Source organism: Prinia subflava, chromosome 8 (assembly GCF_021018805.1).
Source record: "Prinia subflava isolate CZ2003 ecotype Zambia chromosome 8, Cam_Psub_1.2, whole genome shotgun sequence".
NCBI lineage: Eukaryota > Metazoa > Chordata > Aves > Passeriformes > Cisticolidae > Prinia > Prinia subflava.
In genome coordinates, this window is record NC_086254.1 from 7,045,353 (window position 1) to 7,067,565 (window position 22,213).

At 53.3% G+C, this 22,213-nt stretch overlaps 1 protein-coding gene across 6 annotated transcripts; it reads right to left on the minus strand.

Moving 5' to 3' along the window:
• Positions 1-2,394: 2,394 nt before the first annotated feature.
• On the minus strand, positions 2,395-22,136 carry FLOT2 (flotillin 2). 6 transcript variants are annotated; one of them, XM_063402650.1, is made up of 12 exons: positions 21,726-21,863; positions 14,282-14,363; positions 12,953-13,031; positions 12,216-12,306; positions 6,416-6,539; positions 5,896-6,014; positions 5,374-5,487; positions 5,162-5,281; positions 4,565-4,779; positions 4,274-4,457; positions 3,971-4,120; positions 2,395-3,792 (listed from the first exon to the last, which is right to left on the minus strand). In XM_063402650.1, exons 2-12 carry the CDS (start codon positions 14,343-14,345, stop codon positions 3,754-3,756), a joined length of 1,299 nt encoding a protein of 432 aa, XP_063258720.1. In that variant the 5' UTR covers positions 14,346-14,363; positions 21,726-21,863; the 3' UTR covers positions 2,395-3,753. The 6 variants fall into 6 exon arrangements, with proteins under 6 accessions (XP_063258720.1, XP_063258726.1, XP_063258725.1 ...); XM_063402656.1 differs by lacking the exon at positions 12,953-13,031 and adding an exon at positions 10,397-10,487 and having other exon boundaries at positions 12,238-12,306; positions 21,726-21,777; XM_063402655.1 differs by lacking the exons at positions 12,216-12,306; positions 12,953-13,031 and adding an exon at positions 10,397-10,487 and having other exon boundaries at positions 21,726-21,861.
• Between the last annotated feature and the right edge of the window lie 77 nt (positions 22,137-22,213).

Here is a 22,213-nt window from a genome sequence, read left to right on the forward strand (position 1 = left end):
TCCTTTTATGCCACCTCCACCATCTAAGAGCAGGACAGAGGTTCCCCAAACCCCACCTTTGTCTCCCCCAATCCCACCCTCCCTGAGCAGAACAGCAGCTCCCCAGGGGGTGGCACCTACCTATAGGGGTGGCACTGGGGCTTTGTGGGGTGCTGGATCTGCACCCGCCTTATAAAACCTGCTCTGCCTCATCTGCATATCTCACATCTGCACTGCACAGCTGGATGGGGCCCTTAACCCCTTCATGCCCGGGGGGCACCGCCCCAAGCAGCTCCCACCACCCAGCCTGGCATTGTCCATGGGGGGATGTGGGGCTTGCAAGGGGCCACCCCCTGTGTCTTCCACTTCAGGGTGGCCCCACAAATGTCCCATCCTCCTGTGGTCACCAGGATTATCCCTTCCCATTGTTGTGGGGACCCCGAACTGGGAACTCCCCGCTGCAAACTGGTTCCCAGTTGCTGAACAGTGGTTTTGGACAGGCAGGGTGGCAGCCTGTGGGGATGAGGCCCAGGAGGGACATCTGGGAGTGGGGGGTCACCCTACACAGGCACCCTCAGGTCAGGGACAGGGTACACGTGGGTGCAGGGAGCCTGTGTTCCCCTGGGGTGGGTGACCTCTGTAGTGCTGTGCCTCTGGCCATATTTGCTCCCCTGAGGGACATGACCCCTAGTGTCCCCCAAAAGAGGATTTGCCCTCCTGTCTTTAGGGATGCCCTGGAAAAAAATTCCCCCTTCCAGAGGGATGTGATCCTGTGAGGATCCCAGTTCGATGTCCCCAAAGGACACGCTCCCCTGGCCATGTCTGTCCCCTGGAGGGCTGTGTCCCCTCATTGCACATGACCCTGGTCATACTTGTCCCCTGACCACCATGACCATCCCCTGACCATGAGTGTCACCTGCCTGTGCATGACCCCAGCCATTTGTGTCCCCCAGCCCTGTCTGTCCCCACAGGGCCACATCCCACAGCCAGTGCTGTGCCATTGTGCCGGGTTGTTTTCGCCGGAGCAGGCTGGCATTCCTGGAAATCGGCTGGGGGGAGGTGATAATCCCTGCGGGACCTGATAAGCAGCAGCCTCGGCTATCAGGGACCCTGCCCTGCCACACAAGGTGTCCCTGGATCTGCTGTCACCTCTGGGTGACAGGAACAGGGGCAGCATGGCCCACAGTCCCCCTGGCCTGGGCAAACCCTGGCAGGAGGGGGCACAGGGTCAATCCCTGGTTTGAGCCTGTCCCAGGGCATGAGGTTGTGGGGACTTGGGGGCTGCAGGGGACCTCATGTTTTGGTCCCTCTTGTGACCCAGGGGTGTTCTGGAGCCTGTGGTGTTCCCCAAACTGTGGCTCAGGCAGCCCAGCATGCAGAGCAGTGACACAGGCAAAGTGTCCCTGAGTCCCCTGAGCCCTGCCAGCTCCAGGTGAGTCCCAGGGGATTTATCCCCATGGGATTTTCTCCATGCTGGCCGGTGCCTGCTCCCTGCTCAGCACTCAGGGCAGCCCTGCCCTGTGGCCTTGTACCCCACAGCAGCAGAGGGGGCCTGAGTGTGCCCCAGGCTGGCACCACAGAGCTGGTGTGGGAACCCCCAGGTGCCACAGGAGCCCCCCGAGTGCCACAGCCCTCCAGCAGCCGGGCTGCCCTGGGGCAGCGTGTCTGGCTCCAGATAAGGAGGCACTGGGAGCTGCAGGGCTGTCCCCACCCTGTGTATCTGTAGAGCCACCCTGCAGGACACGTAGGATTGGGCCTGTTGTCCTGCCATGGGTTTGGGGGACATGGAGGGTCTGGAGGGCATGAAGGAGCCATTTTCCCCAGGGAGGGCAGTGCAGCAAAGCCCCTCATGCCAGCCCCACGCTGGCTGTCACTGGTCCTGCTTGCAGGGTGACCCTGAGCAGAACAGGTACCCCCAGAACCACCCTGCTGTCCCCAAGGGCAGGGAAGGGCGTGTGGGGCAGGGCATGGGGACATTACCTGCTGCCACCACCGTGGCTGCTGTGACACAGCACCTTCAGCACCCGTCATCCCATCTCCAGCCCCCGGGGTGCCCCTCTTTGGGGTGCCCCTGCAGCGGTCACCCCCTGGGGTAACACGGGCCATGCAGTGGGGCTCACTCGGTGCCTCCTGGCTCCACACTCACCCCTGTGGGAGCAGGACAAGGCTCTCCCACACAGAGGGCTGGGACACAGAGCCCATGGGGACACGGTGACCACGGGGAAGCCACGAGCTCCCAGGAGCCTTGGAGGAGCAGCGTGAGCCGGGATCTCCCTCCCCGCACCCCCTGTTCCCCCATCCCAGCGGGAACGCTCCCGGGCCAGCAGCCCCCAGCCAGCCCAAGGCACAGCTGGACACGCACGCAGGGGTGCTGGGGCGGGACAGACGGACGTGAGGGACGAGACAGAGCCCAGGCAGGAGGTGACAAGGGTTTATTATCTCACAGCAGCGGCGTGGCGGGCGCAGGCACATGCAGATAGAGCCCGGCCCGCCTGCCCGGCCAGCGCACGCCGGGGGCTGATAACGCCGCTCCCCCCGCCCCGGCGGCGGGGAGGGCACGGGGGGAGGCAGCACCCAGCACCCGCCGTGGGTCATTCCTGGCAAAGGGCTCCGCCAGGAGGGACCTGCAGCCGCCCTGTGGCACGGGCTGGGGGCACTGAGCTGTGAGTGCAGGACCCCCAAACGCCCCCGCTCCCAGCAGCGCCAGGCTGACTTCACACGCGGGTCTGGCAGTGCCAGCCACACTGAACACAGGCATCGAGACAGGCAGGGAAGGGGCACAGCCAGCACAGGGCTCTGGTGGCACTGTGGGGAGGACGGGCACACACGGGAACAATCTCTTTCACATTGTCACAAGGCAGCAAAGCCACTGGCCGTAAGAGGCAGGGGCAGGGGAGGCAGGGCAGCTGTACAGGCTGTGCTGGAGGAGCCTGTCCCCACCTCAGTGTCCTGCTGGTCCCCCACCACCTCTGACCACCACTCTGCTTGAGTAGTTGTGGGGTCAGAAAGTACCACAGCACCTGGGGACAGCAGCCACGGTGGCTTCACTGCCCTCACAGGGGATGGGTGGCTTTGGCACAGAGCTACTTTTTTGTATTGGCGGTGGTGAGATCTCACCAGGGCTGAGCTGGGCTCCCTCTGTCCCCTGGAGCTCTCCCTGCTTCAGATCCTATGAGGAAAATTCCCCAAGCATGGGAGAGGGCAGCACGCACTGCTAGTGCTGGATTGTCACCTTCCTGGGGGGCTGACTGCCACCCACCCCGCCTGGGCAGGGCTGCTGGCACTGTGGGGGCCCTGGGGGTGACACAGGGACAGGGAGAGCCAGCCACAGGGACAACTGTGGGCAGAGGCAGGGCTGGGACAGGGCCCAGGAGGGTCACGGAGAGACAGCAAGAAGCCCAGGGGAGGGAGGTCCTGGTTCTCTTCCTAAAACTCCCCATCCCAAGCCTCTGCTCCAAGTCCCAGGTGTTCACCCCAGGGCAGAGAACAGCAAGGCACCGGGACTGCAACACCAGACAAGCTGCCAGTCATAACTGGGGATGGGGTTGGCCTGAGACAACACAAAGTTAATTAGAAAATAAATCCTCTCTTAGCCTTGGAATAAAAAGAGCAGCAGACAGGACATGCATCTTTTCTGGCCCTACAAAATAAGGCACCAGTTACAAACGAAACTCAGATTGTCTTTGATATAAAAGGAATTCCCATGTGTAGAAGGCAGTTGATGTCTGAGTGCATAACAGGGAGTGATCTTCACTAGCTTTGGATTGGCCAACCTCATTTCTCAGCCTCGGTGGCTTTCTGGAACAGAGGAAGCTGCAGGAGGGGAAGAGAGAAGCTGTTAGGGCTGCAGGGGGAGGAGGCAGGGCACTGCCTGCACTACGTGGTGGTCAGGGCTGGGGAAGGAGAGGCTCCCTGGGAAGCTGAAAGCTTCCAGGCCAGTCCCTGTGCCCTAAGAGCAACTGGCATTGCCAGCTGCCAGTGCCCAACTCACCTTTGTGAGATCCACACCAGTGATGGCACGCACGGAGGTGGGGATCTCAGCCAGGAGACGGTTCACACCAGACATGGTGCTGCCGTTCTCTCCACTGAGGATAACGATCTCATCCACTTTGGAGAGGGGAGCAGACACTTTGGCAGCGATCTGGGGAAGCAGGGTGAGCAGAGAGTCAAGGAACTGCTCAGCAGCTCACTGAGAAAGGTCCCTACAGGGCCTTGCTGTGCCCCCAAGAGACCTGGCCCAGACTGGGAACTCCCCCAGCCCAGCTGGAGCAGGGGAAAACTGCCCCCTAGTCACCTCAGGCAGTGCATCCAGCACTAGAGACAGCTGGGCAGCTTCTCCGTACTTCTGGAGTGCTTCTGCTTTCAGCTTCAACCCCTCAGCCTCTGCCATCCCAATGGCCTCGATCACAAAAGCCTCGGCCTCCCCGATCTTGCGGATCTTTTCTGCCTCCGCCTGAGCAAGGAGGATTTGCTTCACCCTGGCAAGGGAAATGCAGCCCTGCAGCAGCCCGGATCCCTGCAGAGCCCAGGAGTGGGGCTCAGGGCAGCACTGTGCTCCCACCTGCCCAGCCCAGGGCTCACTCACTTCTCTCCCTCGGCGATCTGCTGGATGCGATAGGCTTCGGCCTCGGCCGGCTGCTTCACCGTGGCCATCAGCTCCTTCTCCATGCGGACCACCTCCTTCTGCTCCACCTCGATCTGCTTCTTGCGCTCCACCACCTCGATTTCGATCTCCTCCTGACGGATCTTCTGCTGCTCCCGGGCGCTCTGGAGCTCATAGGCCAGCTGGGCCTCTGCAGTCTTCACATGGGGAGAGGAGAAGAGGGGTTTGTGCCAGGAACTCCTGTACACAGACATAAGGACCCCAAACCAGACACGACTCCTGCTATTAAACCTTTTCCCAGTGGTGACATCTCAGTCCTCAGTGCTGCTCTTCCCACAGCACTTCAGCCCAACCAGCTCCAGGTTCAACCCTCCCCATCCTTTCCTCTTCTCCAAGTCCCACTGAATTGCTGCAAACAGGAGAGGAATCTTCTGCAAGGAGTACAATGACACACAGACCTGTGTTCTCCATCTCCAGCTCTCCTAACAGATACAGGAGGAGGAAGCTGACAAGTCCCAGAGCCACAAACACCATCACAGACCCTCCAGGGAACAGCAGTGGGCTGTGGGATACTCTCACCTTAATGTTGACCTCCTCAGTGAAGGCAGCTTTCTGCAACTCAAAAGCCCGTTTGGAATCTGCTATTTTGGTATCTGCCATGAACTTGACATCCAGCATTTCTTTCTTGCACTCTGCCTCCTGCAGAGAGGGAACAGGCAGCAGAGTTTCAGGGCGTGCAGTTGGAGCAGAGGAGGCTGCTCCAGGGAAGCCCAGCACATCTCTGGACTCACCCGAATGCCAGCATCCCGCTCGGCTTCCGCCACTCCAATGTCTGCATCCCTTTGGACAGCTGCAATCTGAGTCTTCCCCAGGGAGCTCAGGTAATCCACCTTATCATAGACATCCTGGGGAGGGGAGATAAGTCATAACCACTTCAAATGAGTGACTCCATCGTGCTCTCTTTCCCATTGAAGCTCAGTGCAGTCAGGCCAGGGTCAGAACACGTCATGTCAGCTGCTCCAAACAAACAGGGAGGGCAGGGAGAAGGCATCCGACATCTTCCCTCCCTCCCAGGAGGCTGGGTTAGCAGCCAGCTCTCTCCACGAGCCTGTGTACACAGGCAGCTACCCGGGTGCTCCTGGCCCAGCTGCCTGGATCCAGGACATGCTGTGGCGGCTGTCATGGAAACTCCCCGAGGGCTGGGCCAGGCTGTCAGCCCGAGCCTCCAGCTGCAGCAGGGGGGTCAGGGCCAGGCCCTCTCCTACTGCTCCTACAGCTCTGCCTGCAGTGCAGCGCCCAAAGTCTGGGAGTACCTTGATGGTGAAACTCAGGATCTCGATGCCCATGCGACCCACGTCGGGAGCTGCCACCTCCCGCACCAGCTTGGCAAACTGGTCTCTGTCCTGGTAGATCTGCTCCACTGTCAGGGTACCTGAAGAGGGGAGGAAGGTGAAGCCTTCACTTTATTTGGAATAGGTAACACACAAAAATGTGGGTCTAAGCTCAGCAACATCCTTGTTGTCCCTAATCTCTTCAGGCCTGGGCACAAGGGTGTAATCCTCTGCCACAGCAGTGGCAGCAACATCTCAGTCTCACAAGTGCAACCACCACCCACACGTGCTACCTGTGGCCCTTGGGGACTCAGACATCTCTCACTGCAGGCACTGAAAACTCATTTATCACAAGGCCCAGCCACACAGAGGGAGCTGCTGGAGGGCAGATGCCACCTCTGCACCTCGGCTGTGGCTGTGTGGTGGCAGCGATACTGGGAGCAGCCAGCTGAGAGGGGACAAAGCCACTCGAGATGGCTGCAGGGGATGAGCCCCTCCACACCTAGGATGGAGCGCAGGTGTCCCTCCAGCGTCTGCAGGACCACGTTCTTCACATCCTGCACGTTCTTCCCCAAGAACTGCTCACAGGCCACAGCCAGGAGCTCCTTCTCGGTCATTATCTTCACCTAGAGACAGGAGACAGAACCAGAGGGACTGAAGGTGCCTGTCCAGGAGGTGCAGGCACCCAGCAGCAGCAGCAGCAGCAGTACCACCACCAGGCTGCCAGGCCCCCGTGCTGGCTCCAGGGGACCATGCTGAGCTGTCACTGTGTGAGCCAGGCCACTGGACCAGCCAGAGAGCCCCTGCTCTCTGTGCTGCTGTCCAAACCCTGCCAGCAGCTCAGCAGTGGGGACAGAGCCTGGCCCTACCAGTCCCAGCTCACAGAAACCCTACAAAACCTCCTGAAACAGCACTTCAGCCACCACACCAACACCAGAGTCAGAAGAAAGCTGGGTATTACCATCCCTGGCCAAAACCCTTTTTGTTACCTTCCCCTTCCTCCTCTTTCACTAGAATTAATTTTTCTGACCCCAAAAAGGCAAAGAATGAGAAAGAGTGTGACATGGCCAAGGTGCAGCTTGGGAACAGGGGTTCCATTCAGTGTTCCTTGGAAGGAGAGATGAGACAATAAGGCCATGGTTTGTCTCCTGCCTGTAGCTGGGAGCTCCCAGGCATCCCTTGCAATGACCCCAATGTGTCAGGACTTGGCTGTTCTGCTCCACATGGTCAGTCTGGTGACAATCCCCAGAGCTGGGACACAGCCACCTCAGCAATGTTTTCACCTCCTTTACACCAGGGCCAGGTGTAAAAGCACCCCCATTCCAGCCAAGCCAGGGTCTTAGGATGGTCCTGCTGGTCACAGGGCTGCTTTTTAAAGGCAAAATGAATTACGAATCCCTGTGGGGTGTTTAGGCAGAGGAGATCTGTGCTCTACAGCACCCAGCTATGAGGAGCTGCAGCCCACCAAGACGAGCTCCTGGTGGCCCTGTCCAGTCTGAGGGCTCAGACAAAGGCTGGGCACAGGGACATTCTGTGCCTGGCAGCACCAGAGAAGGAGCAGGTCCATAGCAGCCACACATCCAGAGCTTTCTGGATCCTACAGCACCCTCTCATGGACACAGCTGGGCTGGGCAGTGCCTCCTGTCCCACAAGGAGCTGGTGGCACCCTGAGTCCTGCCTCAAGGGCCTTGGCTGGACCTGGTTCAGAGATTTCCAAAGCACAGGTGCTGTACAGGGGCCCTCCAAGGGTCCCCGTGCACACTGTTGAGAGATTCACACCCTACAGCCCTCACTCTGATACCTTCTAGCACTTCCAGCCGCAAAAGCAACACAACTCCTTCTTGAGAGTCTTGTCTGTCAGCCCACGCATGCAAAATGATCCCTCCAGAGCTGAACAGCAGCACCTGGTCTGGGCACTGCCAGAGAGCAGGACAGCTGGGATTGATTGTCATCTTCTGAGGGGACAGGAGGTGGACCATGCTAGACAGTGAGCTGGCCAAAACTCACCTGCCACAACCCTGCCCCTCGTAATGTAAAGAAACATCAACCCAGGCTGAGCCTATTTCCTACTGCTGCTTCCCAGACTGGGTCTCCCAGTCAAAATGTCAAACAGCCTCAGGCAAGCATGGCAATCCTCTTCCACATTGTCCCCAAAGCCTCTTGGGATCCTTTTGGGGTCAATTCCACAGTGGTTTCTTGTCCCTACATCCCAGGCCAGCAGTGTGCTCTTCCCACACAAGGGGGAGTCGGGAGAGCTGCTTTGGAGCTGCACCCAGGAGTGTGAGCCCTGCACGAGGCTCCTCTCACAGCAAACAGGAGATTTTTGCAAGTATCAAAAGCAATTAGACTCAGCAGTGACATTTATGTTGAGCATCTGCCAGCAATTCCACCTCTCCAAACAATCCCTACCCTTGGGAGCTGTGGAGAGGAAAGTGCACAGGGCAGGATGTTCATTAGGAGAATCCCTGTGGTACTTGGGAGCAAGGAATGATTCAGCCTCTGGACAAAGCCAGCCAGCCAGGGTGAGCCCTGGCCAGCCCACGGGAGCCTGGCTCTGCATGGAATACAGATCCCAACCTTCAAAGCAAAGGCTGGCACAAAAGAAGCCAGGGTTGAGCAATTTGTGCTCAGCGTGTTTTGCAGGGTTTCAGGCAGGGCACTGCGACACTCAAATGTCATTCCCATCAGAGGGAGAGCCCTCGGCTGGCAGGGAATCACAGAGCCTCCACCCAGCACTCCTGTGTGCAGGATCGATGCTGCTGCACCCTGCTCCAGCCAGCTGCACTCGCAGTGAGGGGTGAGCACAGAGAATCCAATTAGCTGGAGGCTCAGGAAAATGCTACAGAGGGGTACAGAGCCCACGGCCTAAGGCAGCAGCATCCCAGCACATCCCAGCATCCAGCCAACACGGGAAGGAGGCTACTGGTGGGCACTCATTACATCCCTTCTCAAGAAAAGAACACCACCCTTATGCACATTAAGTACTTCTATCATTGCAGCAAACACTTTAAAAGCTGTTCCTCTAAGAATAATTTGTTTGGGGTTTTTTTCCCTATTTTTTTGCTCAAGCCCTTAACAGAAAACATTCGCCTCAAAAAGCACTTCTGCAGAATTAAGGTAACCTGTGCCATGCACATCCCCAACAGCCTTGAGGCTGCTTTCTGCGTGGCAGTTCCTTGGATTTCAGCTTTAAAATTAACTGTCAGTGGAAAAAATGAACAGTGAGAAGAGAGAATAACATGAATGAGATGAACTTGGGTCTGCATTTTTAAATTAAGGCACCTGGTGATCCAGCCCTCTGCTACCAGACCATTTTGCAGGAAGGATTTCCCAAAACTAGGACAAAAGGGAATGCTGGCTTCAGAGAACACCAAATACAGAGGGAAAAGCCAACAGATTTAGGAAAAGAGTGTGAAGGGAGATGTGGGTGCACACATTTCTGCCAATCATGCAAAGACCACTGGGGTTATGTGGCACCTTAGCAGTTAAATGGATATAAAAAACTGGAAAGGAAGTGAAAGATGGATATAAAGTACTGAAAAATAGAAACCAAGGGTCCTGGTTTCTATTCAAGAGCTGGGTCCATGAGGGATTTGGGTCACTCAGCAGCTCCCCTTGGCTCCAGAGCTCCCCATAGGAATGTGGCAGCCACTTGTCCTGTGACCACACACCTGGACATACCTCGGACACACACTGACCACAGCCCTGTGTGCACTGAGAGCCACTCTCAGCTTGTACACCCAACTGCAGAATGAGCTGTCAGGAGCAATTTTCAATCACAGCATCCAGCTGCCTACTCGAGGAGCCAAATTCCCTCAAAAACTAACATTTCCCTCCCAGCATCCTCCCCAGGGCAGGACCTGGCCCCAAGGACAGACTGTACCAGGACAGCAGACCTCAGACTCCAAGAAGTGCAGGGTTTTGGTGTGCTGCCACAAGCAGCAAAAGCAGGTTCTCACATTTGAAAAAAGCTGTAGCGAATCAAAACCCAATTCCAGCCAAAAATTTTACACGCAGTTTTACTGCCTGGAGGGACTAAATTCTTTTTTTTTAAGCTTTAACTCACCATGAAGAATTACAAGGCCCACGTGGTAACAATAACAATCCAAAGGAATATAATGCTTGATACCATCCCAGGAGGTTATGGGTCAGTCCTGTGGGGTCACACAGCTCCAAGGGCAACCACAGCACATCAGCATTCCACAAACACATCAAGTCACCCCAACACACCTCATTTGCCACGTGGACAAATGAGACACCAGAAAAAAATGATGTTGGGGAGAGAAGGAGAAGTCACAACCCCCTTCACCACATGGAACATGCTGGAACGTGTTTGTACCAACAAGGACAATGTGGTTTGGTACAAAGATTTATTCCAGAGCAGTTGGCTTCTCTCCCTGGACAACAGCAACCTCTTAAGAGAGAAAACCAGATGTAAGTTAGAGACATGCATTCCTGAAATGATGTTTTGGAGTTACTGTACCTGTGCCACACCTGTGACAGTTATAGCTACCCCCTCCGCCGTCTCTACGTCCTCACACCTGGGCTGTAACGTCATTATCTCTAGGGAAATCCTGCCAAAAAACGTAAAATATTTGCACGTTTCCAGGTTACACACACTCAGCTCTTCCCTTTGCATCTCCTGCATCAGGCTACCTGCTGCACTCATCACAGGTAATGCAAAGCAGGCACAGACTGCAGCCAAGGGACCACATCTGTGACTGGAGACAGACAAGGCATTGTGGCCAAGAAATAGATTTTCACATAATGCTTGAAGGTAATTTATCAGCAAAAGGCTGGAATCCAGGCTGGAAATTATCCTGTGGCCCTTTCCCTCCTTCTGGGTTAGTGAGGAGCCAGAAGCTGCAGCATTGGGACCCCAAAGGGCCCTCTGTCAGAGGCTCATGGTGCCACGCTGCCCAATGCCATGGCAGCACGGGGTGGTGTCACTGGTTTAAAAGCACAGCACAGAACTGGGATGCTCCCACCCACCTCACACGAGCGCTGGTGCTTGGCAGAACCTGACACTGATGCTGAAGAAGCCTTGGGTTAGCCCTACCACAGACCTGCCCCCTGACCTCGTTCACCTCTCCCTCTATTTTTCCAGTGTCCTGTGACCCAAAGATGGAAACGAGTTTTTGGTTCTTTATAGCCACGCCCGTAGAGTATCAGGCACCCAGGAACAGATCCTGCAGCTCCAGAGCTTTCTCAATCACCCCAGGTGAGGTACTTTGGTCAGTCCCAGAAATCTGCAGGTCACAATTTGGTAAAACAAGGGATATCTTTGGCTGTGGCAGGTTCTGTTCCAGGAAGCCAAGCCTGGCTCCCATGTGAGCCATAACGAGCCAGAAAGATGCTGGGAGTCAGGACAGGGAGCCACGGGGCAGAGAGTTTGTGTCAGTGAACATCAGGTCAAACATCTGAACCATGAAGGGGCTGCCCTGGGCTGCTGCATGCATGCTGGGTTGCTCCAGGATTGGCTGGAAGTGCTGAAACCTATCCCTGCAAGTTCATGCCTGCCTTGGCCACTGTCCTAATTAAACTGGCACGCAAACTGGGAGCTGATAAAACACATCCCACTGTCCAGGACATGCACAGGCATTTTTTGCCATGTGTTCACAGCTTTAATCAGAGGCTGCAGGATTTCAGCCTTGTGAAGGCCTAATCTAGACTTGAAATTTAATTTCCAAACTGTGCTGCTTCTTAGTTCTGCTCACAGGGATATTTGGTCATTACTGGTTCATAATGCCAGTCCTGTGTGCTGCAACTCATCTGAGGTCTCTGTGCTGTATTTTTAAAGGTGACAACATCCAAAATGGGCAGTGTCTCCATTTGGAGGAAGAAGGGCTTAGTTGGAATCCACAGCCAACACTGCAGAGCCAGGCACAGTTGCAATTTAGAAATGGCATGAAACCTGCCTTCCCACCTGTCCCAAATCCTGTACAGAATCCAACCTGGCTTCTCTGTGCCTCCACACAAAAGCAGATGTCCTTCTGCTCCTCCCCAAGCCCACAATGGAGACAGTGCTGACAAGGAAAGGGTTACAGCAGGAGCAAATATTAGGTACAGCAATGCTGAATTTGGAATTTGCCGGGAATGTACCTGCCTGCATTACCTATTAACTGGGGAGTGCCACAGGGCAAGTGCTGGAGATGGGGAAGAAGAAGAGAGTATGGAGATTTCAGCTGTCCTGTTAGAAAACCATTAGTTTTTATGTTATCCTGCTGCTGCTGCTGCTGCTGCTGCTCAAAACAGAGGGATAAACAGTCAGACAGTGTGTTAGGAAGCTGGTGGATTATTACCTGTGCAACCCCTGTTACGTACAGTGGGACCCCCTCCGACGTCTCAACATTCTCGCAGCGACAGAGGATGGTCAAAACCTCCAAAGACACTCTGAGCAGGGAGGAGCAAGGGTAGGACAGCAAATACACACAGCAGTTACCAGAGAGTAAGACACTCATTGCAAAGGACAGATGAGACGTTCAGGGTTTCAGCCTTTCCCTGTTCAGTTTGCCTTTCTCCCACTGCCCGCTCCCAGGGCTCCATAATCAGCTTCCCTGGTCATGGGAGGGAGTTTACAGCATCCAGCAGTTTCTTTTAATGAGGATAAACAGGCTGGGGGCTCGTCCCCACCCTGCACATGAAACTGTGCCAGCCTGGTGTCAGCTGGAGTTCTCTGCTGAAGTAATCTTTGCACACAGAAAAATTCCTTTTGGTAGTAATTTAGATGCTTCTGTGTCAGTATTTAAGAGAGGACAGATAAATGAAAACACCAAGGAGCTGGCTACCCACCCCTGGCTAAGGCATTGAGGAGAGAAGCTCCTTCCAAGTGCTGTCCTGGGAGGCTGAATTAACACCATTTGGCTTCCCCAGAGGCATATTAGACCACACTGTCTCTCTCACTGCTTTTACTTCTGACCCCTAAACAGGGACAGCATTTTTTCCCCTTGTTTTTCCCCAGTGCTCAAGGTTGCAGCAGGATAAGTGCCCAGCACCCTGCCAGTTCTAACTGTTCCTTTTGTTCCCAGGTTAATGCTACCTGGCGGGATGCCGCTGACAGCAACACAATTGCTCCTGTCTCTCTTGCTCGCAGCACTGGCAGTTCCAGAAAAAATGTCCTAATTTCAGAGAAGGAAATCTGTCTCACTCTTCATGTTAATGCAGTGGGCTCCATCTGGGGCACAGCTTAAAGGCATTTGAGAAAGGAGAATTAAGCCCCACATCTCACGGCATGAAATGGTATGGATTTTAAAGTAGAAGATTTGTTTGGATGCTGGAATTCCTGTCAAGAGCCCCATTTGCTAAATAATGCCCACACCTCTATCCTATAACAGCTCGTTCCTGGCAATCCAGTTCTTGGCCCTGGATTCAGCCTATCCTTAACTTAATAAATCAGCCTCCCAAATGTATCTGATGTTGTGCACTGGGCAGGTCAAGGTCCTGCACTGCTCTTTGTGCTTCTCACAGAAGAAGAAGAGAAGCAGGAACCATTTGTTCAATTAACAGTTCTCTCGGCAAGATATCTCAGAAATTTGGGAATTTGTCTGGATCAAATGTAGCCCTTAAACACTGAGCCCACTAGCTGGGCTTTTCCTTCCTCTCCCACCTCCTATCATGTGCAGAGTGAAGGCAGCCACATGCTCACTTTGCTGGTGACAACACACGGAAAAGAGGTTGGAAGAGGCTGTAAGGGTTAACTACAAGCTCTGGCCATCACTTAGTGTGAAACTCAAAAGCCACATCTTTATCCTTTTCCCTGTTATTTTTTTTCACAGACAGAGGACTGTATCAGTTAGCATGAGGGATGAACTGGGAGGGAGCATTCCTACAGATCCTAGAGACAAAGAGCTGTATTAGCAGGACAGCAGCACTACCACAGCATGTCAGCTCAGAGACCAGACAAGCAGCAGCAAGCAAAGTCCACGGCTGAGGAAAGGGAGAGAAAGGAAATCCCGTGGTGTTAAATCAGAACAGTCTGCTCCCAAGGTGACAGCAGTCAGCAGATCTTTACAAAGGAGGACTTGAGGAGCAGAGGGGGGCACTGGTGCACTGCAGGCCACGAACTGGTTTGTTACTGGGTGAGGGGTTGAGCCATACTGGGCAGAGCTTGGCTCCTCTTGTGGACACAGAGGCGGTTTGAAAAGCACTCCAGCTGAAAGCATGTGATTTCTTTTTTTGTGTGTGTCTTTTGCACTGTGGCACCCAGCTGTCCCCATGCCAACAGCCAGCAAAGAACTCCTGATGCTCATCCCTGGTTTCAAACACAGTGTCTGATCCAGTGTTCCTAAAGATACTGCTGACAGCCCCACTGGGATGATTTTGCCAAATTCCTACTCCAAAAGCCCACGGATAACAGGGGTCTCCTTACCTTTGGGTGTCAGTAATGCACCACCAGGCCCAGGCCCAGCCTCCATACACATATTGCTTCTCATCAGAGCCACAGCAGCCACCTGCAGCACAGCAGAGAGCACAGAGACACCAGGATTACAGACATGCACGTGCTCTTGGACAGGGAATAACTTAAAAGCAGAGGAGTTCATACTCTTCCTCCTCCTCATGGGCTTCACATGGCAGTTTTCGCAAGGCAAAATTTTTGGGAATTGTCTTATAAAGCTGGAAAATAGTATTTGTACAATTCATTATGACCAACAGTAACACACAGAAAAGGATTGTATCTCAAAAAATGGCTTTATTTTAGTTTTAAGCCCTTTTAGCAACCAGAATCAATATAAGCACCTTCAACAGTGATGTTAACTGTTATGGAAAGCCACATAAGAAATCCACCTCCTTTCCCTCACACTATCCTTAAATTCCCACAGAAGCTCTCAAGTCAGCACTGGAAGAAGGAAGAACCCTTGAGCTCCCAAAAAATACCTCCTAGTTCTGGCTTGTGCAAGTAGCACAGTGTCTGACACTTTGATGGTCCATCTCAGAGTTGGATGTGCCCAAGATTCAGGCAGCCTCCAGAACTCTTCTGACACATTTAGGATTTGATCCCAGTGAAGTGGAAGGTGCTGTCTGGATTTTCATTTTCTGGATTTGATTTAAGGAACAAGACACCTGCTGCCTTTCAAGAGAGCACCCTGCCAGTGCTCAGCCCCAGGATTCATGGCTGGGAAGGGAGGAACTGTGCAGCTCCCTGGCTCGGACTGGGGCTGGGAGCTGCTGACTCTCAGGCAGATGGAGCCAGAATTCCCTCCCTCAGCTGCTCTCCATAATCGCTCTTACTACAGCAGTGCCCGAGGGCCTCAGCAAGGCGAGTGCTGTACAAACACAGCAACAGACAATTCCAGCCCTGCAGGATGGATCTATGCAGGCAAGACAGAGCCAGCGCAGAGGAAGAGCAGGACTACAGAAAACAGGGTGGCTTTGGGAGCTTTGGGCTGTGGGAGGGGAAAAGGAGAAGGATGAAGCCAGAGAAATGACCAGTATTGTTTGCTACTATAGGTCACAATGAAGAAGCAGAAATAGAAGCAGAAGCAGCACACATCCAGGCCAGTGTGCCTGCACGGCCCTCTGACCACAGGAGGGACTCTGTCCTCCTTGTTCTCCTCTTCTTGCTCCTCCTCTTCCTCCAATCCCCCAGCATTTAGCCATCTTCTGCCTACTTCCACACACTGCCTGCTTTGCTGGCTTCCATGGTTGACAAGCCAGCAGACCTGCCACATCTGCAATCCTTCATTTCAAATGGGGAAAGGCTTTACACACTTTTTCAGATCTCCTGTGCTGCACAGCCTAGAGGAATATTCTCCTGTCACCTCTGAGCCAGCCTTTGGATAGCTTTCTCCCGCCAGGCAAGCTGATGATACAATATCCTGCAGTAACCACAATGCCTTAAACATTTCTTGGAGGGCGTCAGCCCGGTTAGCTCAGCCTTTCAGCCAGGCCCTTGTTTTCCAAGAACAGGAAGGGAGGTGTTCCTGGCACTCAGGAAAAGCAGCACCACATGGAAAGGTATTTTATTTCCCAGGGTCTATGTGGTCTTTACTGAACTTCTGTTAATTTTTTCTTAATAATATCCTGAGAAAGCTCTTCACTCTAAACCCACCATTGTTACAGGAAAGTGCCTCTCCACACAGATGTTCCTCTTCTTCTGTAGGAAATGCAAGGAAATACCTTATTTAGTATCACACACAAAACCAGCTCCACACTTGCTTCCCAGTGCTACACAATACAGCTGCAGAGCACAGTCTACTGAGCTAGATTATATGTCAAAAACTGTTCAGAGCCTAAAAAAACAGGGAAAACGAACACATTAAGGAGGAGTGGGATGCCAGCCAGTTGCTTTCACACATGCTGGACGTCTGAGCGCAGCAGAGCTCCGTCCTGGTAAGGCTGAGGAGCTGAGGGCTCATTTTCCATGGCAGTCCTGCCGCCTCTTTCTCAATTCTCAGGCAGCAAGTGAAAAAGGAACCAACAAAGCAAAATCTTTGCAAGGCTAAAGAATAAACCCTCTTGCACAATGAGATTTGGCAGAGAAATTGCCTTTTCCAGCTATAATACGCCCACTGTTCCAGCAGACTGGGTCTCACAGTCGTTTCCACAAACATCCACCGTGTCTCTTCCGGGGCAGTGTGCAGGGCCACAAATGGAGAATTCATAGCCAGGGAGCTGCCAGCCAGCTTGGCCTCCTCCCAATGAAGGGGTCCCATGTTCAAGCAAGAATTCCCAGAGCCAGGAGAAAGTACGTTGTCAGTTTGTTTGGGGTTTTTTTTTATTATGAAATAAGATTAATCGCTTGGGAGTCGGTAGATAAAAGGAGCTCTCAGCAGATGCAGGAAGTGAGCAAGGAAGAACGTGAGCCTCAATAGTTGTGGGGACACAGGGCTCAAAACATCAAAGCTGGGATGATCTGAAGAAGCTCTGTGTTGTTTGCTCTCCCAGGTAACTCGGGCACTGAGGTACCTCTCTGGCAGGAAGTGGTGAAATCAGGTCATGGTAAACAGGCTGCTGAGTACAGACAGACCAGGAAAAAGTTGATAATTGAAAACAGTTACTGACAAAAGATAATGCAGAGATAGAGGAAGGCAAAAGCAGGGCCCAGACTGAAGCCAGTGTGTGGTTCTCAGGCCTCGCTGTGTGTATAGATTAGGCTTTGTTCACATGCAGAAATAGGACAAGGTTAACAAAAATTAATTTAAAAAGATGCAGAGTTCTGAGTTGAATCCATAAAAGCCTCTGATGGTCACTGCAGCAGATGAAAGCATATTACACTGCCTACCTTGTTCTGGATGTAATCTGTATGAACATGACTTAATGAGTAACAGTGCTATAGAATGAGTTTAAAAACATCTTTAATAACTCATCTCATAAACAGCAACTCAGGGAAGACAAACAACAACAAAGCTACACAACAGAATCACTGAGATACTACCCCAAAACTCCTTTTGGAAACCAAAAAAAAAAAAAAAGGTCTGAGGCTACTGTCCACCTCCTCCTAACAGGCTTTCCAAAGAGTAGTTTGCAAGTTCTGGAGATTTAACAAGCACATGACCAGGGAAACCTTGAGCTGGAAAAGGTGAAGAAGCACCTCCTGGGAAGGAAAGCTCCCAGATGAGCAGCGTAAGCACCCTTTTGAGCACTCACAACTTGAGACCAGCTGCAACGCTGCACACTCAGCAACTCCTGAGCACCACAAGCAGTGAGAAACCAAGTGTGGGGAAAGAGGTTTGGCTTGCCTAAATGACAAACCTAAATCTGCAGGAGCACTCAGTTAAACCTGGCAGATGATCATCAGTGCCAGTGCAAGTTTCCTGCATGGCTTGCCTGGTGCAAAAGGTGGAACACCCAAACCACAACCCTGGAAAAGTTTGAACTGAATGAATTGTATGCACATAGGGCAAAACCTCATGAGACCTGAAGCTGCCTGCTCCTTCCCACAAACTCCTATTTCTTTTGAGCCTGAAGAATTGGAATTACACCACCAGTGTGGGGTTCAGGTGGCTCTTGCTGCCCACCACATCTTTCCTCAGGACACAGCCTGGACCTTCTTGTTCCATTTTCATGCAATAGACTCTTCTCAGCTAAATGTAACTTCTACATTTCTCCTTCCTGAACTGCACTGGATTTTGTTGAGCCCATTGGGTCAATCTCCAGAGTTTGTTTTGATCCTGATCCAGCTCTTCAAAGCTCTCAAACCCATTCCCAGCTCAGTCTGCAAATTCAATAAGCACATTCTTGATTCCATTATCCAAGCCAAAACAAGGAACTTACTTGATAAATTCTTTCAGTGAACAGTGAGTTACTGTCAAGTTCCTTGGCAATGGTCTTCCAGGCAGTTTCATATTAATTTCACAATACCTAAGAAACCAGTTCCTTCTTGACTGTGGACTGTAGAAAGGCTTAAAGAGCCTCAAAAAAATCCTTATTTCAGGCTTTCATCTTAGAAAAGTAACATGAAAATAGCACACGAGCAATTCTTGAAGGTGTAAGAGGGATACAGTAACAGGACGGAAGAGCTTAGAACAGCCCTGGAAGGGTTTCATACCCCGGACTGCTGGCATGCAGCAGCAAATTGCAATACAAAACTAGAATTAACTGCTAGCTCTTCTTTTATTTCAACAGGAGCCTCAAAGCGTGTTGCACCAAAGTCAAATTTGAGGAGCTGGGATGGAGCATATGTCTCAAGCTGACTTCTGCTCACCTGAGGAGGAATCAAATTAGCCAGACATGGCAAACACCTCTACTTGTCTTCTTCTAGGTGCTACAGGCAACATACTTGTCTCAATAATCTCCTTGGAGATAAACTTGGGTCAGCTGGGTGGCACTTCCCTGATTTCTTTCCTCCTTTCACTCCCTAAACGTTTGCTGAAGTAGCAGTTTGTTTTGTTACAGGAACAGAGAGGGCTGTGCCCACTTCCCCAGGTCATGTTTCTCCAGGTGTTCCCCTCAGAGCTCCTCCTCTACAGCCAGCCAAAAGGAAAATGCCCCAAATGCAGAAATTTGGGCAGCACTGTTTAGGAATTGTTAGATGAACATGGCCACTATAAACACAGATTTCCTGATTGTGACACTGTAGAAACATTATAGCGCTGTATTTCAAAATCAGCAGACACAAAAGCTACATTTAATCAGATTGTAATGCAAACCCAGCTTTTCACAGCCTGTTTGGCTGGTGGGAACATTCAGATACCAGGATGAACAGGTACTTTGTGTATCTGCCTAAAAACTCCACCAGCTCCAGTTGTGCTCAGTGGGCTCAGTGATGTGCCAGGCTCCTGCCAAAGCCTCCTCAGACCTTGCACCAAGGGAGTCTCCCAGAAAAGTCAGACCCACATTTTGGGGAGGCTCAAGGCTCTGTGGGTATCCTTACAAATCCTGGGCTCCACAGTTCACTGATGGATCAATCAGTTTCTTAGAAGGAGGTCGATGTTGCTCAGCAGGGGAAGGACGGCGGTGCCAAGAGTGCTGAGCTGTGCCTGGGAAGCAACTTCCCAAATAAGGCTACAAAGCTCCACGTTCCCAAGGCACAGCTGGCTGCTTCTTGAGCCCTGGAGGAACTCGAGTGTCTCACAAAAAGTGAAAAGAAAGAACAACCTTCCCCAGAAAAACCCACATGCCAGGGGAGGCCCAGGACTAAAGGCCAAGGGGCACAGGCTGAGTAAAGAAAATAAAGAAAACCCTCCCAACAAAGTGAAGTTTTTCAAATAAGTACCACATGACAGTTCAAGAGTGCAAGCCAAAAGCATGCCTCTAATAATATTTGGTTTATTTAAATTAATTTAACTAAAGTTTATTTAATATTATTTTGGCTTATTGGTAATTATTATTAGTTTCTCCTTCCCTTCCCCTCCCCTCTCTCCCTAAAACTGACTTGGTATTGCACAAATCAATGCTGGCCCACAGGGTCCTCCCTGTTTTTCCTGGGAGGAACATGGCTCAAGTTCCTGGAATTTTAACAGCTTGTAGCTACACCCTCTCACTAATGCCCTGGCACACGGGCACAGGGGAGCTGCAGGGCTCCCAGTTGGTGCCCTCAGGATTCAGCAAGTATCTGCAGACTACACTGGGCAGCAGCTGAAGAAAACCAGTCTGCTGGCAGCTCCAAACCCTGTCCCAGCTGGCAGAACCCGGAGTGATCTCTGCTCCCTTCCTAAAACGCAGCTGCACTTCGAGGAGTGCCCTGGGCTCGCCGTCCCTGACTGTGGAAAAGCACCACATCTGGAACTGCAAGCAGATGCCACAAATTCCTGCTGGCTCATCCTGGAAGCTGTGTTTTGTAAACTGCAGAGCTGAACAGAAGCAAACCCAAGCTCTGAGACTAAAGGGCATCCCAGCAGATCTGAAGCACAGCTTCCCAGTCTTCCCATGAATGTGGCATTTCACCAAGCAGTGACAGTTTTGACAGGAGTCCCTTTGGAGGGAAGCACAGCATCAGCTCTGGATCCCACTGGGAACTGCAGATCAGGAAAACTGCAAGGAATACTGCTGCTCTGGGCAGCTGCTGGGTGGGATTTGTGACTCTGTAGAAGCCACCACTAGAGTGGGCATATTTGTTTCCAGAACTGCAGCCGGCTCCTGGCATCTCCTCAAGAATTCCCATAACAGGTCTGTCATCCAAGAGAGATGAACTGATAACAGATCTGCCACAGCTTGCTGGAGGCTTTGGCTCCAAAACCACAATAACAGGCGTGGCAGAGCTGTGACTTGAGGCACATCCCTGATGTTCACATGCATTTTCTACCAGTGCTCTTTACCTTGCAGCTGGCCTCCGCCTGCCACAGAGTGAAGCTCCCAGCCCTTGCATCACCCAACAATAATTAATTCACCTAACAATAACGAATTAATAATAATCCTGTCCACACAAAGCCTGGTCCATGCCAAAGCACAGCCTGGAGCTTCAGCAGCATTGAAGCAGCTACAGGTTGAATCAGACATGGGCTATTTCACTGCTGGTTTGTTTAACCCCACATGTCCAGTGGGCATTCCACCTGCACCCAGTCCCGGTCCAGGTGATGTGCTGGTGAGGAAGCTGCAGCAGGTGTGATGGATGAAGTCGGGCACTGCTGGTGAGGAAGCTGCACCAGGATGTGATGGATGAATTCAGGCACTGCAGGGACAAGCCTGCAGCGCTCTGCCCCAGGGGGATGTTCACATCCAGCTCCCCTTCCCTGGCAAATCCAGCCTGTTCCTGGGAACAGGACGGCTTCCTGGCAATCCCAGCCAAAGCCCGTTGGCGGGGGCACAGAGCTTTGCTGGTGCCACTGCCTGACATCACCTGAAATCAGCAGCATCGGAGGCGCTGCTGCTGTCGCCGGACCTCGCCCACCGCCCTGCGGACCCACCCCGGAGCCTCAGTGCCATTACAGCATCTCCCATCTCCCTATCTATTCCCAAATCACTCAGGGCCCTACTATGACAGGAATCCCTCCTAGAATCCCTCGGAGTGCCCTCACAGCCAGGACCCCTCAACTCCTCCCTCCTTGCACACCCCATCACAGAGACCCCCCAGCTCCCACAGGTTGTCTCCATGAGTGTCCCCCTGACAGGGACTCCCCAAGCCCCTCAGAGTCCCCTCGCAGCCAGGACTCTCCCATTTCCCTTTCCCAGGAGGCTCCATTACAGAAACACGCCCGCCCCCCGCAGCTCCCTCAGGGCCCCCCAGTGATCGAGACCCCTCAAATCGCTGAGAACCAAATCTCAGCCCCAAAGCCCCCTCCTAGCACACCGCATTAGAGACCTGCCCTCCCAACCCTCAGGGCCCTCCATGACAGGGATTCCCCAAACCCCTGACAGTCCCCTCACAGCCAAGACCCCCAGCTCCCTCAGGGTGCCCTCCGTGTCACCCCACAGCCCCTCTGTCCCGGCCGTACCTGACACCACCAGCGCCTCGTTGGGCCCCACCGTGTGGCAGTTCCCCATGACGGCCCCGCCGCCGCCCGCCCCCACAACCCCCCGCGCCTCTCGCGGCGGGGGCGCGGCCCGCGGGCGCCGCCATCTTGGGGAGGTCGGTGCCGCACCCCGGGGGCGGGGCCGGGCCGTGGGCGCCGCCATGTTGGGCGCCGCGTGCGCGGGTAACATGGGGAGCGTGCGCAGGCGCGGTGTGGGCGGGTGTGCAAGGGAGGGACGCGAGTGTGCAAGGGAGTGCGTGTGACACCGCATGGGCGTGCAAGGGACGTGTGTGGGAGACACTGCACGGGTGTGCAAGGCAGGGCGCGTGTCCTGCAGTGTGTGTATGCAGAGCCACACACATCCCCTTGCACACTCATTCACCATCGCCCTCCCAGCTCTGCCGCACGGTCAGGGTGTGGTGGGCGTGCAAGGGCCGGTGCCCCTTGCTCGCCCCCATTCCACACCCACA